Source organism: Aspergillus ruber, assembly GCF_000600275.1.
Source record: "Aspergillus ruber CBS 135680 unplaced genomic scaffold scaffold00012, whole genome shotgun sequence".
NCBI classification, from domain to species: domain Eukaryota; kingdom Fungi; phylum Ascomycota; class Eurotiomycetes; order Eurotiales; family Aspergillaceae; genus Aspergillus; species Aspergillus ruber.
The window spans coordinates 452,234-471,468 of record NW_024467308.1 but is presented as its reverse complement, the minus strand read 5'-3'; the positions used below and the strand labels follow the sequence as shown (position 1 = coordinate 471,468).

Here is a 19,235-nt window from a genome sequence, read left to right as displayed (position 1 = left end):
AAGTGAGTTCTTTTTTTTTTTTTTTTTTTTTTTTTCCCTTTAATATCTACTGGCCCGGGTTATGATTCCGGTCCCTCAATAGCTACGCCCAGGAGATGCACGATAAATGGGCAACCATCCTTTGCGCGACCTCCACCCTGCCTTGACCCTCGGTCTCTTGGAAACCATCCATCACGGAAGTGTCAGCTGGTGATATGGCGTACAGGACAGCCGAATCCGTCTGCTGGCATAGAGTAAGACTTCCTTGTTCTGTTCTGGGTCTAAGCCCACCATGTTGCAGTCGTGTCATTCGGAAAAGGCAACCGCGTAAATGGATATGACGGGCTCATCTGGCTGGCTGTCAGGTTTATTCAATATTGGTGTTGTGATTGACAGTCTAGCTGTTACATGCTGTCATCGAATCGAGCAGCTGATACTACGATATGATAAAGGGATTCTTTGATTAGTGATGCTTATGGGTCCCACGTGTCACAGGTCCGGTTCCTTTCTTTTTGGAGATTCATTGATTTCGGTCCGGACTATTGGTCGACAAAGAGGACAGAGACTGTTCCAGTAGGAATGAATCGAGTTCCGTGTTGAACCTAGGGGGATCATGCTTGGTCGAGTTATAGCCATGTAAACGTAAAAAACGACCTTATCACAGCCGACATTCGCCACTATCCACAGGCAAACAAACAATTAATATACTTCGAAATGCCAAATATTCGAGTGTTCATTTACCGGAGGAATAGCATTAGTCCCGATATAGAATTGAATTCCAGTTCCTCTTTTTGACAGATACTTCAGCCCTATATTAGTAGATACTGCGATTTACACCATAGTATGCTCTGGTTGCTTATTTGAGGCATAGTATAAGGACTTAATTGTTGAATTTTGCTTGTTATTATATACAATTCCTACTGGGTATGTTTACATTGCCGGTATATACATATAACCGTGGCAATATATATCTAATATCGCTACTGCGAACAGCCAGTACATAGATGACACTAATAATATCCAGTATGACCATGGGCATTCAGTTTAGCCTAAACATCTGACCTCACATTCTACCGTACAGTCTCCTTCTCATTCCCACCGGCCACGCCAACCAGATTCCCATACTTCAATGTATTCATAGTAGCAGCAAAATGCGCCGACGCAAGTGACACTGTGAGCATCATTGCTGAATAAATGCCATTGGTACTATCACTGCTCAGAAAGTGACCACGAAGGGCCATGGTTAGAGGCGATGACCGATAAGGAATGCGGCTTTGATTTGATGCCCTCGCTCGGATGACTTCTTTAAGTGTGAGAAGGTCAGTGTTGATTTGTCGAGCTTCTTGCAGTTATTGCGATGTCTGCTTTGGCCTAGGAGTCGAGGAGGATGCTTTATCGTGGCAGTATTCCGATCCGGCTAGATTGACAAACACTAACTTTCCACTGAGGCATGGTTGGAGATAGGATTTGAGAACCTTGTTGACGTGATTCTCTGCTTTTTGTACGGATAGTTCGAACTCGATTTTTTTTTTTTTTTTCGCTTCCGCGGCGTCAATGTTTGTCTGATCTATCTGGTAGTCTGGATTCGGAACGAACTTGCCCTCCGGTGTTTGCATGAAGCCTTTCACGTTCTCTTCTATGTATATACCATTTGCGCGCTTTGCGACAGGCACTAACTCAGACTGTCGCTCGATGACTGCCTCGCAAGCATCGAGCAATGCTCTTGTGACAATCTCAAGCTCCAGTACCGCATGCGTGCGGGAGCTCTGGTTATGCACAGTAGATGTGCCAGTCGCTCTTTACTCTAGACCTCCCGGCAACTCATTGCGGATGTCATTAAAACTTCAACAAGCTTTGGTAGCAATCGGACGCACCCTCACTTCACCACCCTCCAGTACTTCAGTCTCGCCGCGGATATGCGTCTGTTCATCATAACCCTCTCGTAAATGGCATTTGCAGTGGTTATTGAATGAGTCAAATGCCGTATTCTTGCGTAATTTATACATGCGTAGTCCGATACCGAGTCGGGGGGAAGCATCGCAGTTGTCTGCGTTAAGCTGTTCTAATGTCGCGCTGAGTTCACGAGCCGCTGACAGACACAACCCAAACTCGCTCGAGTTGTCAAAGTCGTGATCGATAATCGTGTGTGACTTTCCACTCCCTGAGTGACCGTAAGCGAAGAAATTGCAGGTTTGTCCGGCGAGGACTTGTGGCAGTGTGGGTGCGACTACGGAGTCGAAGATCGCCTTGTTGTTGTCGCTGGCTTCGAATGTTTGGGTAAATGCAGCTTCGCTTTTCCATTAACTTTATCTTTCGGTTTTTAGTAGTGCTATAGACATTGATATTTTTGATATATTGGGGTTGTCGTGCTTGTATTCTCGTTTGATTTCTGGTGTTGTCTCTCGTTCGTCGTCAGCTGGTAGTGGTCGCCATCTTGTAAACACGTTGAACTAATGCATGTCGAAGCCCTTGTGACCGCTCTTGGAAAAGAATATAAAAAAAATTAAGAAGTAGCAAAGACAAAATCGATATGTATTACAATGTAGTCAAGCCTGTCGTAGTAGTGGAGACAAACTACCCTAAGTTCGCCGATGCGGACATTCGGGAATTTCCAATCCCCGCACAACGGTGCTCGGTATTTCGGACTTTGCAACTTCCTGCTGGAACAACATCTCTCCCAGACAACATCGTCGAAATGAACTCGCGGAGGCCATCAAAGCAAGTATCAGTAAGCTAGAATAAATCATGCCATAAATAATATATTTACTGAGAATAGACTCAAGTGCAGCCGCTGTCAGTCAAAAAAGGTAATCGGTCTCGACTCAAGAGTAAGCAAAAATCAATGATGACGAAAATGCCAGATTCGATGTAACAGGGTCGATCCTCGATGCGACAAGTGCGAAGCTTCCGGTGCGGAATGTATATACTTGTCGAGAAAACCACGGGCTAAGAAGCGAAGGTGACCTTTCCCTCCCCCTCGTTTTGGACAAACTATAGTCATTAACGGCTCGCAGTCATGTCACTGAAGCCTACAACCACAACATTCTACTCGGTATACTTCGCCGCCTAGAGCGTTTGGAGGACCATTGTAGACTGGATCGAGATGCAGAGGATACCAGAGATGCATATCCCTCATCAATGTCTGTTTTTTCCGGAGACTCGGACATCACGGGACCCAACAATGACGAGTCTCATACTCCAGCCACGCGAGGAGTGGTTGCTGCAGTGCTGAGCCGAATCAATGACCAAGAGTCTAGATCATTCATCTGTTCTAACGTTTTCAACCACCTAGCGCATGTGAAATCTCGCTTTTTTGAAAACGAACGCTGCATCGAAGCGATCGATGCTGCAATGACAGAGATGGATCGCGTGCAGGATACACATGCAGAAGGTCAGCCTGCATCTGGGATTTCTAAGGAGTTGGCTAAGAAATGGATACACCGTGAGTTCTATTCATATTTGATGTTGACAAATATCTTCCCGCTGATTTATCTGTCTCCATCAAGAGTACTATAATGGATATGAGTTCGAGGGATTCCGGGTTCCCTTGGAGGAAAATTTTGTTATGGCTATCCCGGACTTACTGGAAATTTCTCACGTTCAGTTAGATTACGCATCCCAAATCATTTACTACAACGTTCTTCTCCAAGGGCTTATGCTGAGTATTGATGATTGCCCGGGAAGAGGGGGCATTGTGCAATATCTCTACAATACCTCCATGACGTTGGTTGATGGCTGGCTGGATAATGTCAAGAATACACCCGCGGACCTGTATGCAGCGATCCTCATGGTGAGATAGGTTCCAAGTTTCCCGCACTGAAGAAGATGATGAATTGACGACTCAATTAGTTATCGATGATGCTCGAGGGTTGTAACAGCGAACTTTCATGGAAGCTTTTCGGCCAAGCCTGCGCAATCGCGAGGGCTCTAGGTTATTTCTCCGTTGATGAGACCCCCAATAGACAAACTTTTAACCCCACAGAAGGTGATACTGAAGTAGAAAAGAATCGGAAGCGATTCGAATTCTGGCACCTACTGCGAACAGACTGTCTTTTCCGTCTGTCCTTTGGGAAGCCGGCCTGCATTCCGGAAGGCTCGTGGACAGTAAACCTGCCTGATCCTTCTATCAATGGGGTTGAAAATGAGGCCACGCGGTTTATTCAGATTCATTTTCTGGCATCGATGCGTCTGAACTTGGTCGCGCTCAAATATTTGGAATTGGTGGACTCTAAGCCCAATCCAAATACGGAAGAATATGACAAGATAATCGATAACCTTACTGCAGAAGTACAGTCCCTCATGTCCGATTGGAACACGGTGCGTTGTCCGTCCCTGTAATGAGACCATCGACTGACCCAGTGCAAAGGAGGAATTATCCAGCACGACCACTAACCACATAGATACGTGGTTTTGCATGGATGTCCTGTTCAGCAGTTACCAGATGCTTATCATTTTCTACCAATCGAAGAAGTGCAACCAGGGCAGCGATGAATTACCGCGTCACACCGTGGACATTGCCAGGAAGTCTCTGCAGACATTTCAGTCCCTCCTAGTTTCGGCTCATAAACACGCGCACTTTGGAATTAGGTATATTCCTACTAAGTTAGACTTTCGGTTACCTAGACCTGTGCTGATAAAGGACATGCTTTTTTGCTATGTAGTCTCATCTTGCTTCACCAATTTGTTCCGTTCTTTATCCTGTGCCTCAATATAATTGGATCCCCTGAACGTGGCAGTGCCGAAGCGGATATTGCCTTGGTGGTCTGGACTAGTGATACTGTCAAGAAGGCTGCCAAGGAGCGAGGGGACCTGAGACCGATTATGACCCTGATGGCAGCGATGGCATTGGCTTGTCAACGAGCAAAATCGGGTGGGAATTGACCTGCTGGCCGGTATTCATCGGCGGACAAGAAGAACATGCCATTACATGCGAGACTAGCTCGAAAATACTCATAAATAATCTTGTGTCTATGAAACGAATCACTTCTTGATGTAGAATAACCCAGGGCTTGCATAGTTAACTAGTTAACTAAGTTATCAAATAATTATATAAGCACAGCACGCCGGCCCGACATTCCCCCGCCGCAACCAACTTTGATATCTTTCTCCGGCACACAGCCAACCCATTAGCAGAAGACAGTCCAATTCCATCACAATGCCTCCCAGGCTGCAACTGCTGTCGCTCCCGCGGCCGCAAGGCTGGTTCTCGAAAACTGCCCAGCCTTTTACCTCACCACTGTCGTTCCTGCTCCCGCAGCTGCAGCCGCAAAGCCGCAACGCCCACATCCTCGCTTCGCTTTCCGATAACCCGGGAGCGTTCAGTAAAAAGACTCGACGCGGTCGGGGTCCGGCTTCGGGGAAGGGAAAGACGTCCGGTCGGGGTCATAAGGGTCAGAAGCAGCATGGAAAGGTCCCCACGGGGTTCAATGGTGGACAGACGCCGGAAATTGTGGTTCATGGAGAGCGTGGGTTCACAAACATGTTTGTCTTTCCCTTTTCCTTCTTTAATATTTGGATTTACTTTTACTGATAACGCTTGCAGCTTTACCCCCGATCTGGCCCCCGCAAACCTTGACCGCATCCAAGAATGGATCGACCAAGGCCGCATCGACCCAACCCGCCCCATCACCGTCCGCGAACTCGCCCAATCCCGCTGTATCCACCAGCCCAAAGAAGGCGTGAAACTCCTCGGCCGTGGCGGCGAAGGCACCCTAAAACAACCTATCCACATCGTCGTCTCGCGCGCCTCTGCCTCCGCCATCTCTGCGGTCGAGGCCGCCGGCGGCTCCGTGACGACCCGCTTCTACACGCGCTCCGCGATCGTCCGAATCATGAACCGGGAGATGCACCCGTTCGTCTCGATGGCGTGGACTGCGCAGAGTGGCAGTGAGGAATTGCACAAGGCAGAGGGTGCTGAGAGGGCTGAGGCGTTGACTGAGTCGAATATCATGAAAGAGATGGGATTTCAGTACCGGTTGCCTGATCCGACAAAGCGTCGGGATGTTGAGTATTATCGTGATCCGGCGCATAGAGGGTACTTGAGTCATTTGCTCAAGCCTATGGAGGGTCCCAGTTTGTTCTTCCGCTCGCCAGTGGAGAGGAAGTCGACGGCGGGTGTTAAGAAGGAGAAGGTGTTGCCGGCGAACAGACTTTGGTGATCGTTTTATGGTTAGATGGATTATGGATATCGGGATTTGGCACATCATTGTATAAATATTATCAGGGATATGTATCAATGGATGATTTTCTCAACTACACTGAAGCGTTAAGTACTACTAGAGTGGAGCTTATCTTATGTTTCGCAAGTTGCTTTCATTAGAGCGAGAGAATCATAATAATGATATGGAGCAGACTTTTGCGATAACTCAGCAGAATGGTATAAAACGGAAGAAAAAAAAAAAAAAAAACTGAAATCCCATCAAACGCCATGCCTAACCACGCTTTCGTCACTGTAGTCCATCATAAAACCCGAATTCATCAAAGTAACATCAGAGCGAAAATCATGAACTAATTTAAAATCAAACATGCGAACAATTGAAACGTGAAATGTTCAAATATCGTAAGGGTATCATCCCATAAATCCCAAACACCAGCGCCCGTTCGTCATGAACAACATAAGGATAGAATGAGTGTGATACAGAGGGAAAATGTGACACTTCAGGAAAAAGAGAGAAAAGTAAAGAGAGGTACTTATAGCCTCCAAGGAATTGGCGAACTGCATTCTGAAAATCCGTCCAACCAGCGTGACGACAGAATCTCTCGAATCGTCCAACGCTTCTCAATATCCATCTCGAGACAACCTTTGATCAGCTCGAGCGCATCCTCTCGATCTTGGCGAGTTTTCGGATCGCCAAACCCTCCCAGAACCGATTGATGATCCCATTTACCGGCGATGATATTTGCTTGGACGCGAGGCGTAAAAGCGTCCTGAAACGGCCGTGAGCCGACAACTACAGTGAACACAATAACCCCAAAGGCCCAGATGTCCACAACGGGATCGATGACCCCGTTGGAGGATTGTAGCAGCTCTGGAGAAGCATATTCCAAGCTTCCGGCAATGCTGGTACTTGACTCTGCAGGCCCAATGGTTTTTGGTGGTGGACGGTCTGCATCGTCATCATATGGGTCTGGCGAATCTGGACCGTTGTCCACTGCCATCCATTCTGCCATGCCAAAATCGCAGAGGACAAGGTTCGACGTTTGCGTGCCCTCTACTGGATCGAGAAGGCAGTTCTCGAGTTTAATGTCTCTGTGCACTACCCGTGCATCTTCGTGTAGATACCGCAGCGCACATGCAAGTTGGTAGGTATACTTCTTTGCGAGACTGGTCTCCAGACCATTGCGGTTTTGGCGGATCGAATCGAATAGAGTACCGCCGATAGCGTATTTGGTGAAACAGAATGTCGCATAGTCCGTTTCATAAACAGCATCCAAGGTTAGGATGTTGGGATGGTTGAGATACCGCCACACCCGAACTTCGTGGTCAAACTCTGCCTGAACTTCATCGTTTTCCTTTTCGCTTTTATCCGAGATTTGCTTCTTAACAATCTTGACAGCCAACTGTCGTGGCTCCCCATGTTCCTCCACCTTATATGCCTCCTTCACTGTGCTAAATCCTCCATGGCCTATCGGCTTGCCAAGCACGTATTCCGTCCCGACCATCTGACCTTCGTCGTCGGGCTGTGGAGTAGGCTCTGGCTCTGGACCGCTACTCCACATGGACAGGAACATGCTAGCTGGGGATTTTCCACTCGAGGTAGTAGACCGCCGGCTTCTGTTCGCGTTGCTGCGAAGGCCCCGTGGCTTACTTCCGAAAGGCGTCACGGCGCTACCGGACCAGGAACTGCGGTTATCTAAGGAGTTAGGGGATGCCATGCAAAAAGGAGACGGCATCCCTCTGAATCCTTCCGGGGGAGTTCGCAATTCCTCAGCAATAGGTGATGCAGTAGACACTGATGTCAGAGAATTAGAATTTGCCGGTAGATCATCGTTTGGACTAATCGGAAATGCAGCACGAGGGCTCCCTGGAAAAGCCCGCTGGCTTTGATACCTTCTGGGGCTGGAACCCCAGGTTGGGTACTTTGGCTGGGATGCTTCATCATCCTCCTGCGACAAAGCGTTCCTCAACCCTGAGCTTCGTGGCTGGAAGCGTTGAAAATTTCTAATACTGGTATTGCGTTTCGGTAAAGGTTCTCCCAGCGGCTCCTGCTGGGCGCTATCGCGACTGGCGTTATGGTCGAAATTGAAGGACGGACTCCGATTCTGGATGAAGCTCTCGAGAGGTGACGCACGAACATCATCTGGTTTGTGCGGATAACTGAGATCTTCGTTCAGGTGCTCTTCATGGCGGGGTACTGAGATAGGAGGGGTCGCTGAATGTAGGCCATTTATCGCACTATTATCTTCATCAGTACCGCAACGGGGTGTGTCATAATCGTAGAACTTGTTGGTATGATCGCCCTCGATACCGTCGCCATGATCCCGTACTCTGTTCTCATTTTCATTCCGCCACTCGAGATCGTGTGCCCGTCCAAACGACGTGTCCAACCTCAGCCTCGCCAATGTGTTGCTCTCAGTCTGAGCCATGCCCTCAGAAAGCACAAAACCAACTCCGAGTGAATTTTCGGAGTGTGTAGTGAATCCAGTTGGGTGTATATTCGCCTTCGTATGCGTCTTTCTGCGTTTGCGTCGCTTGAGAAAGATGATGGTAGGAGACAAAAAGATGGAAGATGGGGCAAAAGATGAGATGGAAGGGAAACGAAGATCAGACGGTGGGATACGTCAGATATATACGAAGGAGGGTGGGCAACTGGTTGTCGTCGATCGAAGTTTTCGAGAAATTGTAATGCTGCTAGCCCCAAACAGGAAGTGGGTTTCTCCAGATTCAAGAGGTTAACGGCAAAGATTGGCGCAAAAAGTGTGCTGCCTTTTTTTTCTTTGTATCTTGTCCACTTCACTTTAATTCTAATATTGATTTAATAATAGCAGAACAACGTCAGAGAATGCAATGAAAATGTTTTCGGGTGATGACGGAGACACGAAAACGATGGCCGCCTGCGGGGAGGGAGGGATTACAAAAGTATGCAGCCTTCCTGCCAATCAGTGCACGGATCAACCCTCCTCCGCCTGTGTGGAGGCCCTAAGCAGTGGCCCCATCTAATGACACTAAACTTAATTGGTTACCCAGACCTCTTGGCAGGTCTTGGCACCGTGCACCTTCTTTCAGCCTGACTCCCAAGGCATATACATTAGGTACGAGATGGGTAAGCATCAGGACCCGCAGACAGCCGCGCGCAAGGGGCGTCTGTTTTGTCGCAGAGTCCCCGAGACAACCTCCTTTTGGCTGTTTCGAAGTCCGGGGAGCTTAACTCTCAGTCGGGCCTTAAATCCAGCTTAATTTGACACGGCCTCGGTGCATCTGTTTCTATTCGGGGTGCCTGTCTTATTTTTTTTTTTCCCCTTCTATTTTTCTCTTTTTATTTTTTTTAACCATTCTGTTAATTTTACCTTGCTTGTCCCTTTTCTGACGTCGCTCTGGTAGTAGTCTTCGTCAATTGTCTATCCAACCGTCGTCGAACCCTCTCCGCCGTGGTTGTTCGTAGCGCTTACTTTCTTTTGCAACTAAAACCCATTAGGGCTGTACTTTTCGTTGTGGAATATCTCACTATATTCCCTCCTTTTCTTTGCGCAGTTAACGCCAAAGCGCGCCGGCTTTCTCGCTCGAGCCCGACACCCCTGAATTCATTAGTTGTTCTTTGATCGCACGTTCTTCGGCTACGCGACTGAGACCAACCGGTCGAGTTCAAAGTGTTGCCATTATGTCGAGACCTCGGATTGTTCGAGCTGGTATGTTCCATTTACTGGTGTTGGTGAAAGTTTGGACGATCAGTGGTATATGGTTCTAACACAAAATTATCTCAATAGATACGCTTGACTTGCAGGATCAGAACGCACCTTCGGCAAAAGATCATACGACCCAGAACGTAAACCCGGCTCCTCTCGATGGTGGCATGGCTCCCCACCAAGAATTGTCGATTCGCCATGCAGACCAAGATACACGCGCTGAAATCATGCACGGGCCAACTGGCGAGACCGATGGCTACGGTGATGGTATTGATATGTATGATGATGACGAGGATCCCGATGAGCGCCATCATGATTTGGGCGGAGGGTCTTCCGAGGATGGCGATCTTACAGATGGGGAAGGTGATGATCTTATGGACGATGATATGGATAAGATCTCAAGTTCCCCGTCAATTGATGATGGTGCGTTGGGTCGACACTCTTTCAAGGCTTTCCTGGGCGGTGATACGTGCTCGAATCCTTCCGTATCAGGAGTCTTGCAGTAATTGAGGGAACCATGACTTACATGTTGTGAGCAGAGGATATCGATTTCGAATTTGTATATGCGCTTCATAACTTCGTCGCTACTGTGGAAGGACAAGCCAATGCAGCAAAGGGAGACACTATGGTTCTCCTTGACGACAGCAATACCTACTGGTGGCTTGTGCGGATTGTGAAAGACGGCAGTATCGGTACGTGATATGACAATTCTGTGACACTGGTAGCCACTCACACTACGCAGGATATCTCCCAGCAGAACACATCGAAACACCCACCGAAAGATTAGCAAGGTTAAATAAGCATAGAAACGTCGATGTAGGTGGAACCTCATTATGTTTATTTTCTGTTTCTAACCTATGTAGCTTTCTGCGACAATGCTTGGCGACAACTCAGAGAAATCCAAGAATCCGTTGAAGAAGGCAATGCGCCGTAGGAATACGAAAAACGTTGCTTTTGCTGCCCCTACATACATCGAAGCATCTGACGTCGAGTATTCCACCGAGGACGAGGACGATGGCGGAGGTTTCTACATTGACGACGAGGATATAGCAGAAACAGATGATATTGAAGAACGCCACGACGAAGACATAATAGTCGAACCTCTCAGACCGAAGTCGCAGCGAGAGAAAGAGGCACAGGAACCAGAGACCGTTCGAGAGAGCCAGGAAACAGAGCGTCAGAGCCCGGAACCGAGGCAATCCGCTGAGGAAGCCATGGAATCAGAGGGTAATGCCTATGAAAATCTTGCAAACAGGAAAGAGATGCTGACTCGTTACTGGAAGGTGGTACCGTCAGCAGGTCCAGAAATGGCACTGTGCGGAACACGGATTCATTCTTCAAGGACGACACGGCCGAACCGAAGAAGATATCATTGACACCTAATCTTCTGCGTGATGAAGGAAATAGGGCTGCCAATAGTGAGAGCAAAGAGGTAAGCACATAGATGTCATGGAGCTTTCCTAAGCATAAACGCTGATCATGTTTCACGTTCCAGGACCGTAGTAGTATGGAGGCAATTGAAAAGGTGCTTGCCGCCGATGACAAGAAAGAGGATAAGAAGCGGAAAGAGAAGAAACCGGGGATGCTCAGTGGACTGTTTAAAAGAAAAGACAAGAAGAACAAGGCGCCTGAGAATGAGGGCGAGGAGCAGGAGAAACTTTCGTCGGAAACTTCACGGTCACCAAAAGCGTCTCTGGACTCAGTGTCGTCTCCCGAAGGTCGATCACCGAACAATGGCAAGCTCCAAAAACAGCCACCTGGGTCTATATCTCCTACGAAGAGGGATCCTCAGTATGAATCAGCCGCCCAGGATGCTACGAGGGCTGTTCAAGGGGCAACATCGACAACGAAAGGAAGTCAATGGATTAGACAGGTGGTACCTGAAGAGGAAGAAGATGATGATGAAGATGAAGAGCCTGTCCAGTCTCCTCGCTCGAGATCTTCAGAGGATACTCGGGAAACTGTGTCATCACCTCAGAGTACATCAAGTCCTATCAAGCAGACTTCCCCTCCTGTGCAGTCTCGCAGCATTGATGCCGTAGCTTCACCTATTGAGGCGAACAATAGACTCTGGCAAGACGCATTTGGGGAAAAGGCATCAATCCAACAACAGCCAATTACATCTCCTCCCAAGAGAATCCCATCCACACAAAACCTGGGCCCCCAAAACCGAGGTCTAGAGTCACCTATTGATGTGTCGCCAATTGACCATCAAGCTCCCAGTGGTGCACCAGGGCTCATTTTCGATTTGTCGCCCGGGAAGCGCTCCGACTCTCCAATTTCCCCGCCTTTGTCTCCAGGTGCCGATACCAACGGTCAGAACACCGACGACGCGCGTTCTGCCACGTCTCCTCAGAACCCAACTTGGAGCGATGCCAGCTTGCGATCCTATTTGGATGATGATAATGATATTCGTGACTTGTTTATCATTGTTCATGACAAGTCTAATGTTCCCCCGGCGGGACCTGATCATCCGATAACAGGAAGTCTATTCAAGGAGGAGAGCAAAAGACTGAGAGAGATGACCGGTAGACTTGACGGGATGCTGGCTGAATGGGTAGGCCGCAAGTCGCAGAGTCAAATGGTCGACCGTGTCTAAAAATCTTGATCTATAAACATTTGCATACTGATCTGTTCGCATATTTCAACCGCCATATATATTGGTTCGACGACAGCCAATACATACGCCTATGTTATTAGTTAGCAGCTTATATGTGCTGGACGCATAGACTGTCTTTAATTTTTCCTTGATCGATCCTCTGTTGATTGGAGTTTTCCTTCGTTTCTCTTATCCTCTCCTTTTGTGTACTATCTATCTCTCATGTTCTTTTTATTTTATTTTGTTTTTCTCTTTTCAAGCTCTACAGCCTGTTCTGTTATATAAAGTCCTGTGCTGTTTAGTTTTTGTCTGACTTATTGTATGTTATTCATTTCGACTGGGATACCCCAAGGCAAATACAGTTTTTTTTTGTCTTCTCCTTTTGTAGCCTTGCTCAGACATATCCGATCCAAGGATGTGAGCTGCCCATAACTTGATCATAGGCAGTGCTGCTTGCGCTAGTGAGCGACTGATGCCTGCGCGGAAATCAAATACTCCATCTTGCCGATAGTCATTCAACCCTCTACAACAGCAGCAAGGAATCCAACCATTCTATCATCGTCTTCAATACAAATATTTGTTAAATATTTAACTATAGTTTCCGTCACTTGCATCGCGACGCTCAATACGCCGGTGAGGCAAGTTACGGCAGTGCTCCCCCGAGATTCATCTATCAACCGAACGGATACAAAACCCCTCAGGAACAGCCTCGTCAGTTGTATAACCAGAACCAAGGTGCTGCGTTTTACAACGCTCCACCTCACCCTCGGATGAGCATGGCTATTACAGCGGTCCGGAGGTGTCGTGCCAGAATCGGGGATGGGGAACAATAGGGATTACTAGTAAGTCTTCTCACCTTCCTTTTAGTGACTGTTGAGCATCATACTAGTATATACTGCTTGTACAGCGAGCCACCATAAGACTACTATTACTCCAGACCTTACAGCTCAAGACTGAGAAGCCCGTACCGAAGGCTATACTACGACGAAGACCGGGGTCTCTTTGGTAATCTCTTAGGCCTAGGGCACCACGATAATTACGATAATTATGATCATTACGATCATTACTACTGCGAAGACGGCCGCCACCACCATAATAATGTAGTTCTGGAATGAAGTCCTGGGTGCACTTTTTGGAGGTCACCACCATGATCTGCACCACCACCACCACCGTCATCATCATCATCATCATAATCATGGACACACCATTAGTGCGCTCAGGAATAGCCATCATACTTACTAGCTGATTTCGAACGGTTAAGTAAATAGTTGATATTGCTGTTTTGTGAGCTTTAGATTATGATTTTTTTATACATGAAAATGAGAACCCCAGATACAGAGTACAATGATATGGACAAAATCCTTGACAGTTGATGTTTCTATTTCAGGCCAATCATCGGGCTCTCCTTCCCTATCGGCAGCTGAGTCATCAAGATAGACAATCGCCCACCGATCTGCGGCTATTGACCCCACACTAAACTATGATTGGTCCGATTGGTGTGGTTCACCGGCTGGGTCCGGCGATAAGGATGCGTCATGCACTTGATAAGGAGAGCACATGACCGGGTGAACAAGGCTCAGCTGAGAATGGCCCCTTATGACCGTTTTCGCCCTCCGCTATTTTCCTGCTGTGTTTCCTCCATCTCTTCTATTTGTGTTTTTTGGATCATCTCTTTCGAGTTTTTAGACTTTTTCTACTTTTTGTGTTGAGACGACCGGTGTTGTTCGAGTCTATTCCCCGTCGTCCTTCCTTATCTCGCCCTCGCCTCATCATATCCGACACAAGTGTAACAATAATGCCTCCTCCATTATTACACTATGTAGATTCAGCAGCCGCTGCTATCCTCCCTCAACATTGTGAACCGTCTTCGTCTTTGCTCGCCGTTGTTTCCTCCTACCTTCACATATGCATCCCGACACCGCTCGCCCTTGTCTCCTCCGTCCTTGGAACATGCAGCATTGTCTCGTGGCTCTTCGCCCAACTCCCTCAAATATACAAGAATTACCAAATAAAATCGACATCAGGGTTATCAATATACTTCCTAATCGAATGGTGCCTGGGTGATGCGAGCAACCTCGTTGGTGCGCTGCTCACACGACAAGCTGGTTGGCAGGTTGTGGTTGCGGGTTACTATGTCCTGGTCGATCTTACTCTTGTTTTCCAGTTTTTCTGGTATACATACCATCATCACCAACAGATTATATACGAGAGTGTAGCTTATCCTCGCCACGACGGCGGTGCAGGAGGCGCTTTGGATGGAGTTTCGGTGTCTGAGGATACTTCGGTCCGTCGTTCGGTGGCCCGGGAGGCTAGTACGAAGAGGTCGGATACCAAGGGCGCCAATTACTCTGTTGAGGGGGTGTCTCCCTCTTCTTCATCGAACGGCCACCAAATTTCATCCTATTCCAATGAGAAACGCCATCTCGTTAAAGCAGGAAACGGATCTCCTCCTAGCTTCGTATCTCCCCGTGCCCTTCTCATGGCTTCAATGCTCTGCGCAGTCGTTACAAACGCCTCTCCTACCGAAACCACCCCCGAACCATCAATCACTCACAAAGACTCCCTGGAAATCATCGGCCAGGTTATCTCCTGGATGTCCACATTTCTCTACCTCGGCTCTCGTCCTCCGCAACTCTACAAGAACTACTGCCGCAAGAGCACCGCCGGACTCTCCCCTCTCCTCTTCATAGCCGCTTTTGGCGGTAACCTCTTCTACTCCGTATCTCTCCTAACAAACCCCTACGCCTGGAACGATTTCCCTCCCTACGGAGGCGGCGGCTGGGCCGATGCGGACGGAAGCAACCGCCTTGATTGGATCAGCCGCTCGACACCGTTCTTTCTCGGTGCTTTTGGTGTACTCTTTTTCGACGGTTTCATGGGTGTTCAATTCCTTATGTACGGATCTAAAGACGATGAATCGGTGATGGCAGTTGACGGTGAAGAAGATAACGACCCCAAGGACGACCGTAGTGCTCGCTGGACTCGAGTTCGGGGCTGGATGAGAGGGTGGATTCCCTCTATTTCTCCAGTACGTCGGCAGCAGCAACATGCTCAGGAAAGTCGGGCTTTATTGGGGCAGGAGTCGGAGAGGTATGGCACTGTCTAGATCTCTTTCTGACGATTCAATGATCTCTTTCCGTTTTGTTTCTGCTTTGTTTTTTCTTGGATTATTCTCAGAATAACCTATAACATGAATCATGTAGTGCCTATATGCATTTGTTTACCCTTTTCTGTTTGGCTTTGTTCTGTTATGTCGTTATTGTCCCTTATTATCGTTGGACATTTGGACCTGGGATTATTGGTTTGGGATAGATACACTCATACTGCATACCTTTCTCTATTAGCGTTCCTGTGTTTACTAATTACTATTACAACTAACTACCTAGCATCGGCGAATACATCAGTCAATCAGCTTAAAACCTCACCATTTCAGGTCAATCATTAACAATTAGAATTTCATTCTGTACAAATATCTAACACAAATATATCACGTTTCAGTAAAAATATATTGACGGTCATCTAAATATAAACACACAGCCTAGCAAACGCTCTGGGAATGGCGATGCAAACCGCCCCAAAACAGTCTGTAAGCAACCAAGAGAGCCTGCCAAGTCCGAAAACCCCCTCCAGCACTTGGTGGGGGGAGAGAACAGGGCCTGCGTATTGACATATTAAGTAGGAGGTTGTAAGCTAACATGGATAGAGAAGCAAAAGGAAGGCAAGAGAAAAGTTGAAAATGGGCAACAAGGCTCTAAGGACCAATGTGCGAAGGAAGAAGGGAAAGAAAAAAAAAGGTTGCTCGGTCATGGTCGAAATCACACAAGAGGCATGTTCGTTCATTGTTCATAGTCTTCTTTTTTTTCCGCATTGGACCCTTTCATGGTTTAAAAGATGGAGGTCAGGAGCGGAACACGCAGAAAAGAAATATGGCGATCACAATGATCGCCTAATGATACACTGTAAGCATCAAAATATTAAAGCAGCTTGCAACGCGGCATGACCAGCATCGACCGAATCTGTTGTTGAAAAAAAGGCGCTTACCAACTCCTCACTCCAAAGGGGCGCAGAACTTTACCCGACAGCACCGGGCGTAACGACATAAAAATGGACCAGGCCATGCAGTTCATACACGAACCACTCGACAGCTGGTACATTTAGTACATGGGCGCCTTCGAATCTTGGACACCACGTCGGATAACGTCTTCGATGCGCCATCGGGGAGGGAGGATGGAGGGGGACCGCTTGCTGCGCCACTCCTTCTCCATTTCCGGAGGAGGTGCCAGTTCTCCATTTTCCGGCAGTGCACCGCCGGCAATACCGGTGGAGAATTTTATTTGGAGAACATTTCCAATCTCATCACAGGCGGTCAAGATTCGGTCGAGATCTTCTTTGGTGTGAGCGGCGGAAACGCAGAAACGAGCTCGAGACGAGACCAAAGGAGTCGCAGGATAGCCAACAACGACGACAGAGATCTTTCTTCGGAGCATCTCGTGGGAGAAAGCGGGCATTTTGGCAGGGTTGAAGAGAAGAACAGGTATAATTGGCGAATCGTCGTGACCATATACTATAAAGCCAAGACGCTTCAAGCCGAGACGAAGGTATCGCGAATTGAAGGCCAGACGCTGTAGCCGCTCTTCGCCTTGACCAGGAATAATCTCACCATTGATAATTCGAAGAGCAGAGGAAATCTGCGCCAGGACAGCCGGAGCCGGCGATTCTCCAAAGATAACGCCAGAGTTCGTGGCACGCAGCTTGTCAATCATGACCTTATCACCGGCAATGTACCCGCCATTAGCTCCGAAGGACTTGGTCAGAGTGCCCATCAGGATATCCACTTCACGGGTATCGATGCTGAAGTAGTCACACACACCACGGCCCCGAGGACCGATGGCACCGATCGAGTGAGCTTCATCAATGAAAAGGTGGAACTTGTAGCGACGCTTCAAAGCAATAAGACCGGGCAAGTTGCACATGGAGCCTTCCATCGAGTAAAGACCCTCAACGACCACAAGGATCTTCTTCCATGGACGATGGGTCCGAGGCTGGCCTTGGGAGATAGCTTCCCGCAACTTGACTTCCAAGTCTTTCATGTCATTGTGCTTAAACATGCCAATGGACGCACCCGAGAGACGGGCCCCAAAGCGAATCGACGCGTGGTTCAGTTCATCCGAAATGATTAGGCAACCTTTGCTAACTAGGGCAGGAAAAACGGTTGCATTGGTACCGAATCCCATTGAGAAGATCATCGAGGATTCTTTACCCACAAATCTGGCAACCAAATCCTCCACCTCTGTATGGAGGTCTTGCGTTCCCACTTCGGCGCGGGTGCTGGGAGCGGCGATACCATACTTTCTCGTGGTCTCCTCAGCGTAATCCGCACACGGACCTTCGGATTGAGCGAAACCCAGGTAGTTGTAAGAACTCAGGTTGAGTGTATCGGTGGTAGTACCCGTGAAATAGAAGTGCTTGTTGTGGTCATCCGTTTTGCGGTCAATTAAGCTAATGGTTCGTCCCGGGACACCGGTCGTGGGCCGGTCGAAGCAGTCGTTAATACGCAGCTTGAGACGGCGAACATAGAAGTTATCGAAATCACTGTTGAGGGCGCCGTAGCCATTCCGTGGCTTCAGGTGTCGATAGTTCTCTTCGCGGAAACGCTTACCAAAGAAGTCACGGACGTGACCAAAGGCGATTAGGATTAGATAACTGATGTAGGTGGTAATAAGATAATAATAAGGCGGTTCGTCCATCACGGGCTCCGGGAAGACACCACCGGGGTGTCGACTCGAATACCGGTGGTTATGATGACCGATGGGACCGAACTGCGCATGTTGTTTGGCTAAGCGGCGCGCCTCTTCGGGCGACGGAGGCTGAAAGAGCGTGGTGGGCGGTTCGTCCATGTTGGGATTGTCCGCCGTAGCTGTAGAGAGAGAGATAGTCGGTAATGACAGTGAGGCTGAGCTTATCGGAGGAGTAGAGGGACTAGGAGTATTCCCACTGACGGACTGGAGGGCCGCCTGGGCAGTCTGAGGTTCAAACTTGGATTTAGGCGAAGACGAGAAGAATTGGCTCAGACGATTGGGGGGCTTGATGGGAATACCGCCCTTTCCGGGGATCGAGGAAGAAAAGGACGGCGAGTTGGGAGAATCGGTGGTGGTGGAAGAGGAAACCGCAGATCGACGAGGCATCGCAGGAAAGAGCCAGGGAAAAGCGGAAACGGAACAGGGCGATGTCAACACCGGAGACAAGAGAGGCTAGACTGCGCTTGCCCGGTGGAGTGTTGACGATGAAGTTTGAGACTGACAACGACGATAAATTCGTCTTCTAAAATCTCCCCTTTTTCTCGACCACTTCTTGTTTTCTTGTCACGAGTGGTGTCTCTGTGGGCGGCAATATGTGGTGGCTGAAGCTGATTCTGTATAGACCAAAGCTGGTCAGTTTCAGAAGATTGATAGTGAAGCAGGTAAGTGAGATTAGATATTTTCAACAGCGCTGGAATGTAATGTACATAATCCAGGAGAATGAGTTGAAGCAGGAGAGGTAGAAGAGGGAAAAGAAAAAAAAGGCAGACAAACCGTTGTTGAGTAGCACCCGAGGACTCCGACCTGTGCACAAAATGTATAATCAAGTTATGCCTTGTTGTGCACGTGGGAAGAAAAAAAAGAAAAGAAAAGAAAAGGGCACGCAGCCCAGAGAACTGCAGAATTCAATTCACGCAACTGGCAAAATGGACTAGAAATGACCGAGGAAATCAGATCAATTGAAGAGATCGAGAATACAATTCAGAGGAAAAAGAGAAAGAAGAAGACAGAGAGAG

General features: G+C 48.2%; 8 protein-coding genes across 8 annotated transcripts; 5 read left to right on the top strand and 3 right to left on the bottom strand.

The window, feature by feature from the left end:
- Positions 1-1,049: 1,049 nt before the first annotated feature.
- Positions 1,050-2,651, bottom strand: EURHEDRAFT_515303 (kinesin family protein; the record flags this gene model as incomplete). Its single annotated transcript, XM_040786359.1, has 5 exons — positions 1,050-1,321; positions 1,424-1,774; positions 1,829-2,271; positions 2,317-2,429; positions 2,604-2,651. 5 exons carry the CDS (start codon positions 2,649-2,651, stop codon positions 1,050-1,052), a joined length of 1,227 nt encoding a protein of 408 aa, XP_040639129.1.
- On the top strand, positions 2,638-4,985 carry EURHEDRAFT_412252 (transcription factor). The gene is made up of 8 exons (XM_040781862.1): positions 2,638-2,707; positions 2,763-2,786; positions 2,841-2,938; positions 2,994-3,421; positions 3,486-3,769; positions 3,829-4,296; positions 4,346-4,566; positions 4,641-4,985. The coding sequence occupies exons 1-8, from the start codon at positions 2,675-2,677 to the stop codon at positions 4,858-4,860; spliced, it is 1,776 nt and encodes a 591-aa protein (XP_040639128.1). The 5' UTR covers positions 2,638-2,674; the 3' UTR covers positions 4,861-4,985.
- A 33-nt stretch (positions 4,986-5,018) lies between these two features.
- EURHEDRAFT_412251 (mitochondrial 54S ribosomal protein uL15m) lies at positions 5,019-6,369 on the top strand. Its single transcript, XM_040781861.1, has 2 exons — positions 5,019-5,460; positions 5,522-6,369. The coding sequence occupies exons 1-2, from the start codon at positions 5,135-5,137 to the stop codon at positions 6,135-6,137; spliced, it is 942 nt and encodes a 313-aa protein (XP_040639127.1). The 5' UTR covers positions 5,019-5,134; the 3' UTR covers positions 6,138-6,369.
- A 2-nt stretch (positions 6,370-6,371) lies between these two features.
- On the bottom strand, positions 6,372-9,013 carry EURHEDRAFT_412250 (putative serine/threonine-protein kinase). Its single transcript, XM_040781860.1, has one exon. It carries the CDS (start codon positions 8,563-8,565, stop codon positions 6,670-6,672), a length of 1,896 nt encoding a protein of 631 aa, XP_040639125.1. The 5' UTR covers positions 8,566-9,013; the 3' UTR covers positions 6,372-6,669.
- Positions 8,458-8,996, top strand: EURHEDRAFT_58290 (uncharacterized protein). The gene has a single exon (XM_040787591.1). It carries the CDS (start codon positions 8,564-8,566, stop codon positions 8,873-8,875), a length of 312 nt encoding a protein of 103 aa, XP_040639126.1. The 5' UTR covers positions 8,458-8,563; the 3' UTR covers positions 8,876-8,996.
- A 331-nt stretch (positions 9,014-9,344) lies between the features above and the next one.
- On the top strand, positions 9,345-12,784 carry EURHEDRAFT_412249 (uncharacterized protein). The gene is made up of 7 exons (XM_040781859.1): positions 9,345-9,825; positions 9,904-10,245; positions 10,362-10,514; positions 10,565-10,638; positions 10,686-11,049; positions 11,106-11,254; positions 11,318-12,784. Exons 1-7 carry the CDS (start codon positions 9,798-9,800, stop codon positions 12,419-12,421), a joined length of 2,214 nt encoding a protein of 737 aa, XP_040639124.1. The 5' UTR covers positions 9,345-9,797; the 3' UTR covers positions 12,422-12,784.
- Positions 12,785-14,021: 1,237 nt separating this feature from the next.
- Positions 14,022-15,910, top strand: EURHEDRAFT_412248 (PQ-loop repeat-containing protein). The gene has a single exon (XM_040781858.1). The coding sequence runs from the start codon at positions 14,217-14,219 to the stop codon at positions 15,525-15,527; it is 1,311 nt and encodes a 436-aa protein (XP_040639123.1). The 5' UTR covers positions 14,022-14,216; the 3' UTR covers positions 15,528-15,910.
- Positions 15,911-16,465: 555 nt separating this feature from the next.
- Positions 16,466-19,058, bottom strand: lcb2 (putative serine palmitoyltransferase 2). The gene has a single exon (XM_040781857.1). It carries the CDS (start codon positions 18,604-18,606, stop codon positions 16,576-16,578), a length of 2,031 nt encoding a protein of 676 aa, XP_040639122.1. The 5' UTR covers positions 18,607-19,058; the 3' UTR covers positions 16,466-16,575.
- Between the last annotated feature and the right edge of the window lie 177 nt (positions 19,059-19,235).

Coding starts and splice junctions, on each gene's coding strand:
- EURHEDRAFT_412252 (XM_040781862.1), top strand. CDS start 2,675: ATGAACTCGCGGAGGCCATCAAAGCAAGTATCA. Junction 2,708..2,762: donor GGCCATCAAAGCAAGTATCA/GTAAGCTAGAAT, acceptor AATAGACTCAAG/TGCAGCCGCTGTCAGTCAAA. Junction 4,567..4,640: donor CACGCGCACTTTGGAATTAG/GTATATTCCTAC, acceptor TTTGCTATGTAG/TCTCATCTTGCTTCACCAAT.
- EURHEDRAFT_412251 (XM_040781861.1), top strand. CDS start 5,135: ATGCCTCCCAGGCTGCAACTGCTGTCGCTCCCGCGGCCGCAAGGCTGG. Junction 5,461..5,521: donor GAGCGTGGGTTCACAAACAT/GTTTGTCTTTCC, acceptor TAACGCTTGCAG/CTTTACCCCCGATCTGGCCC.
- EURHEDRAFT_58290 (XM_040787591.1), top strand. CDS start 8,564: ATGCCCTCAGAAAGCACAAAACCAACTCCGAGTGAATTTTCGGAGTGT.
- EURHEDRAFT_412250 (XM_040781860.1), bottom strand. CDS start 8,565: ATGGCTCAGACTGAGAGCAACACATTGGCGAGGCTGAGGTTGGACACG.
- EURHEDRAFT_412249 (XM_040781859.1), top strand. CDS start 9,798: ATGTCGAGACCTCGGATTGTTCGAGCTG. Junction 9,826..9,903: donor ACCTCGGATTGTTCGAGCTG/GTATGTTCCATT, acceptor TTATCTCAATAG/ATACGCTTGACTTGCAGGAT. Junction 11,050..11,105: donor GGAAGCCATGGAATCAGAGG/GTAATGCCTATG, acceptor CGTTACTGGAAG/GTGGTACCGTCAGCAGGTCC.
- EURHEDRAFT_412248 (XM_040781858.1), top strand. CDS start 14,217: ATGCCTCCTCCATTATTACACTATGTAGATTCAGCAGCCGCTGCTATC.
- lcb2 (XM_040781857.1), bottom strand. CDS start 18,606: ATGCCTCGTCGATCTGCGGTTTCCTCTTCCACCACCACCGATTCTCCC.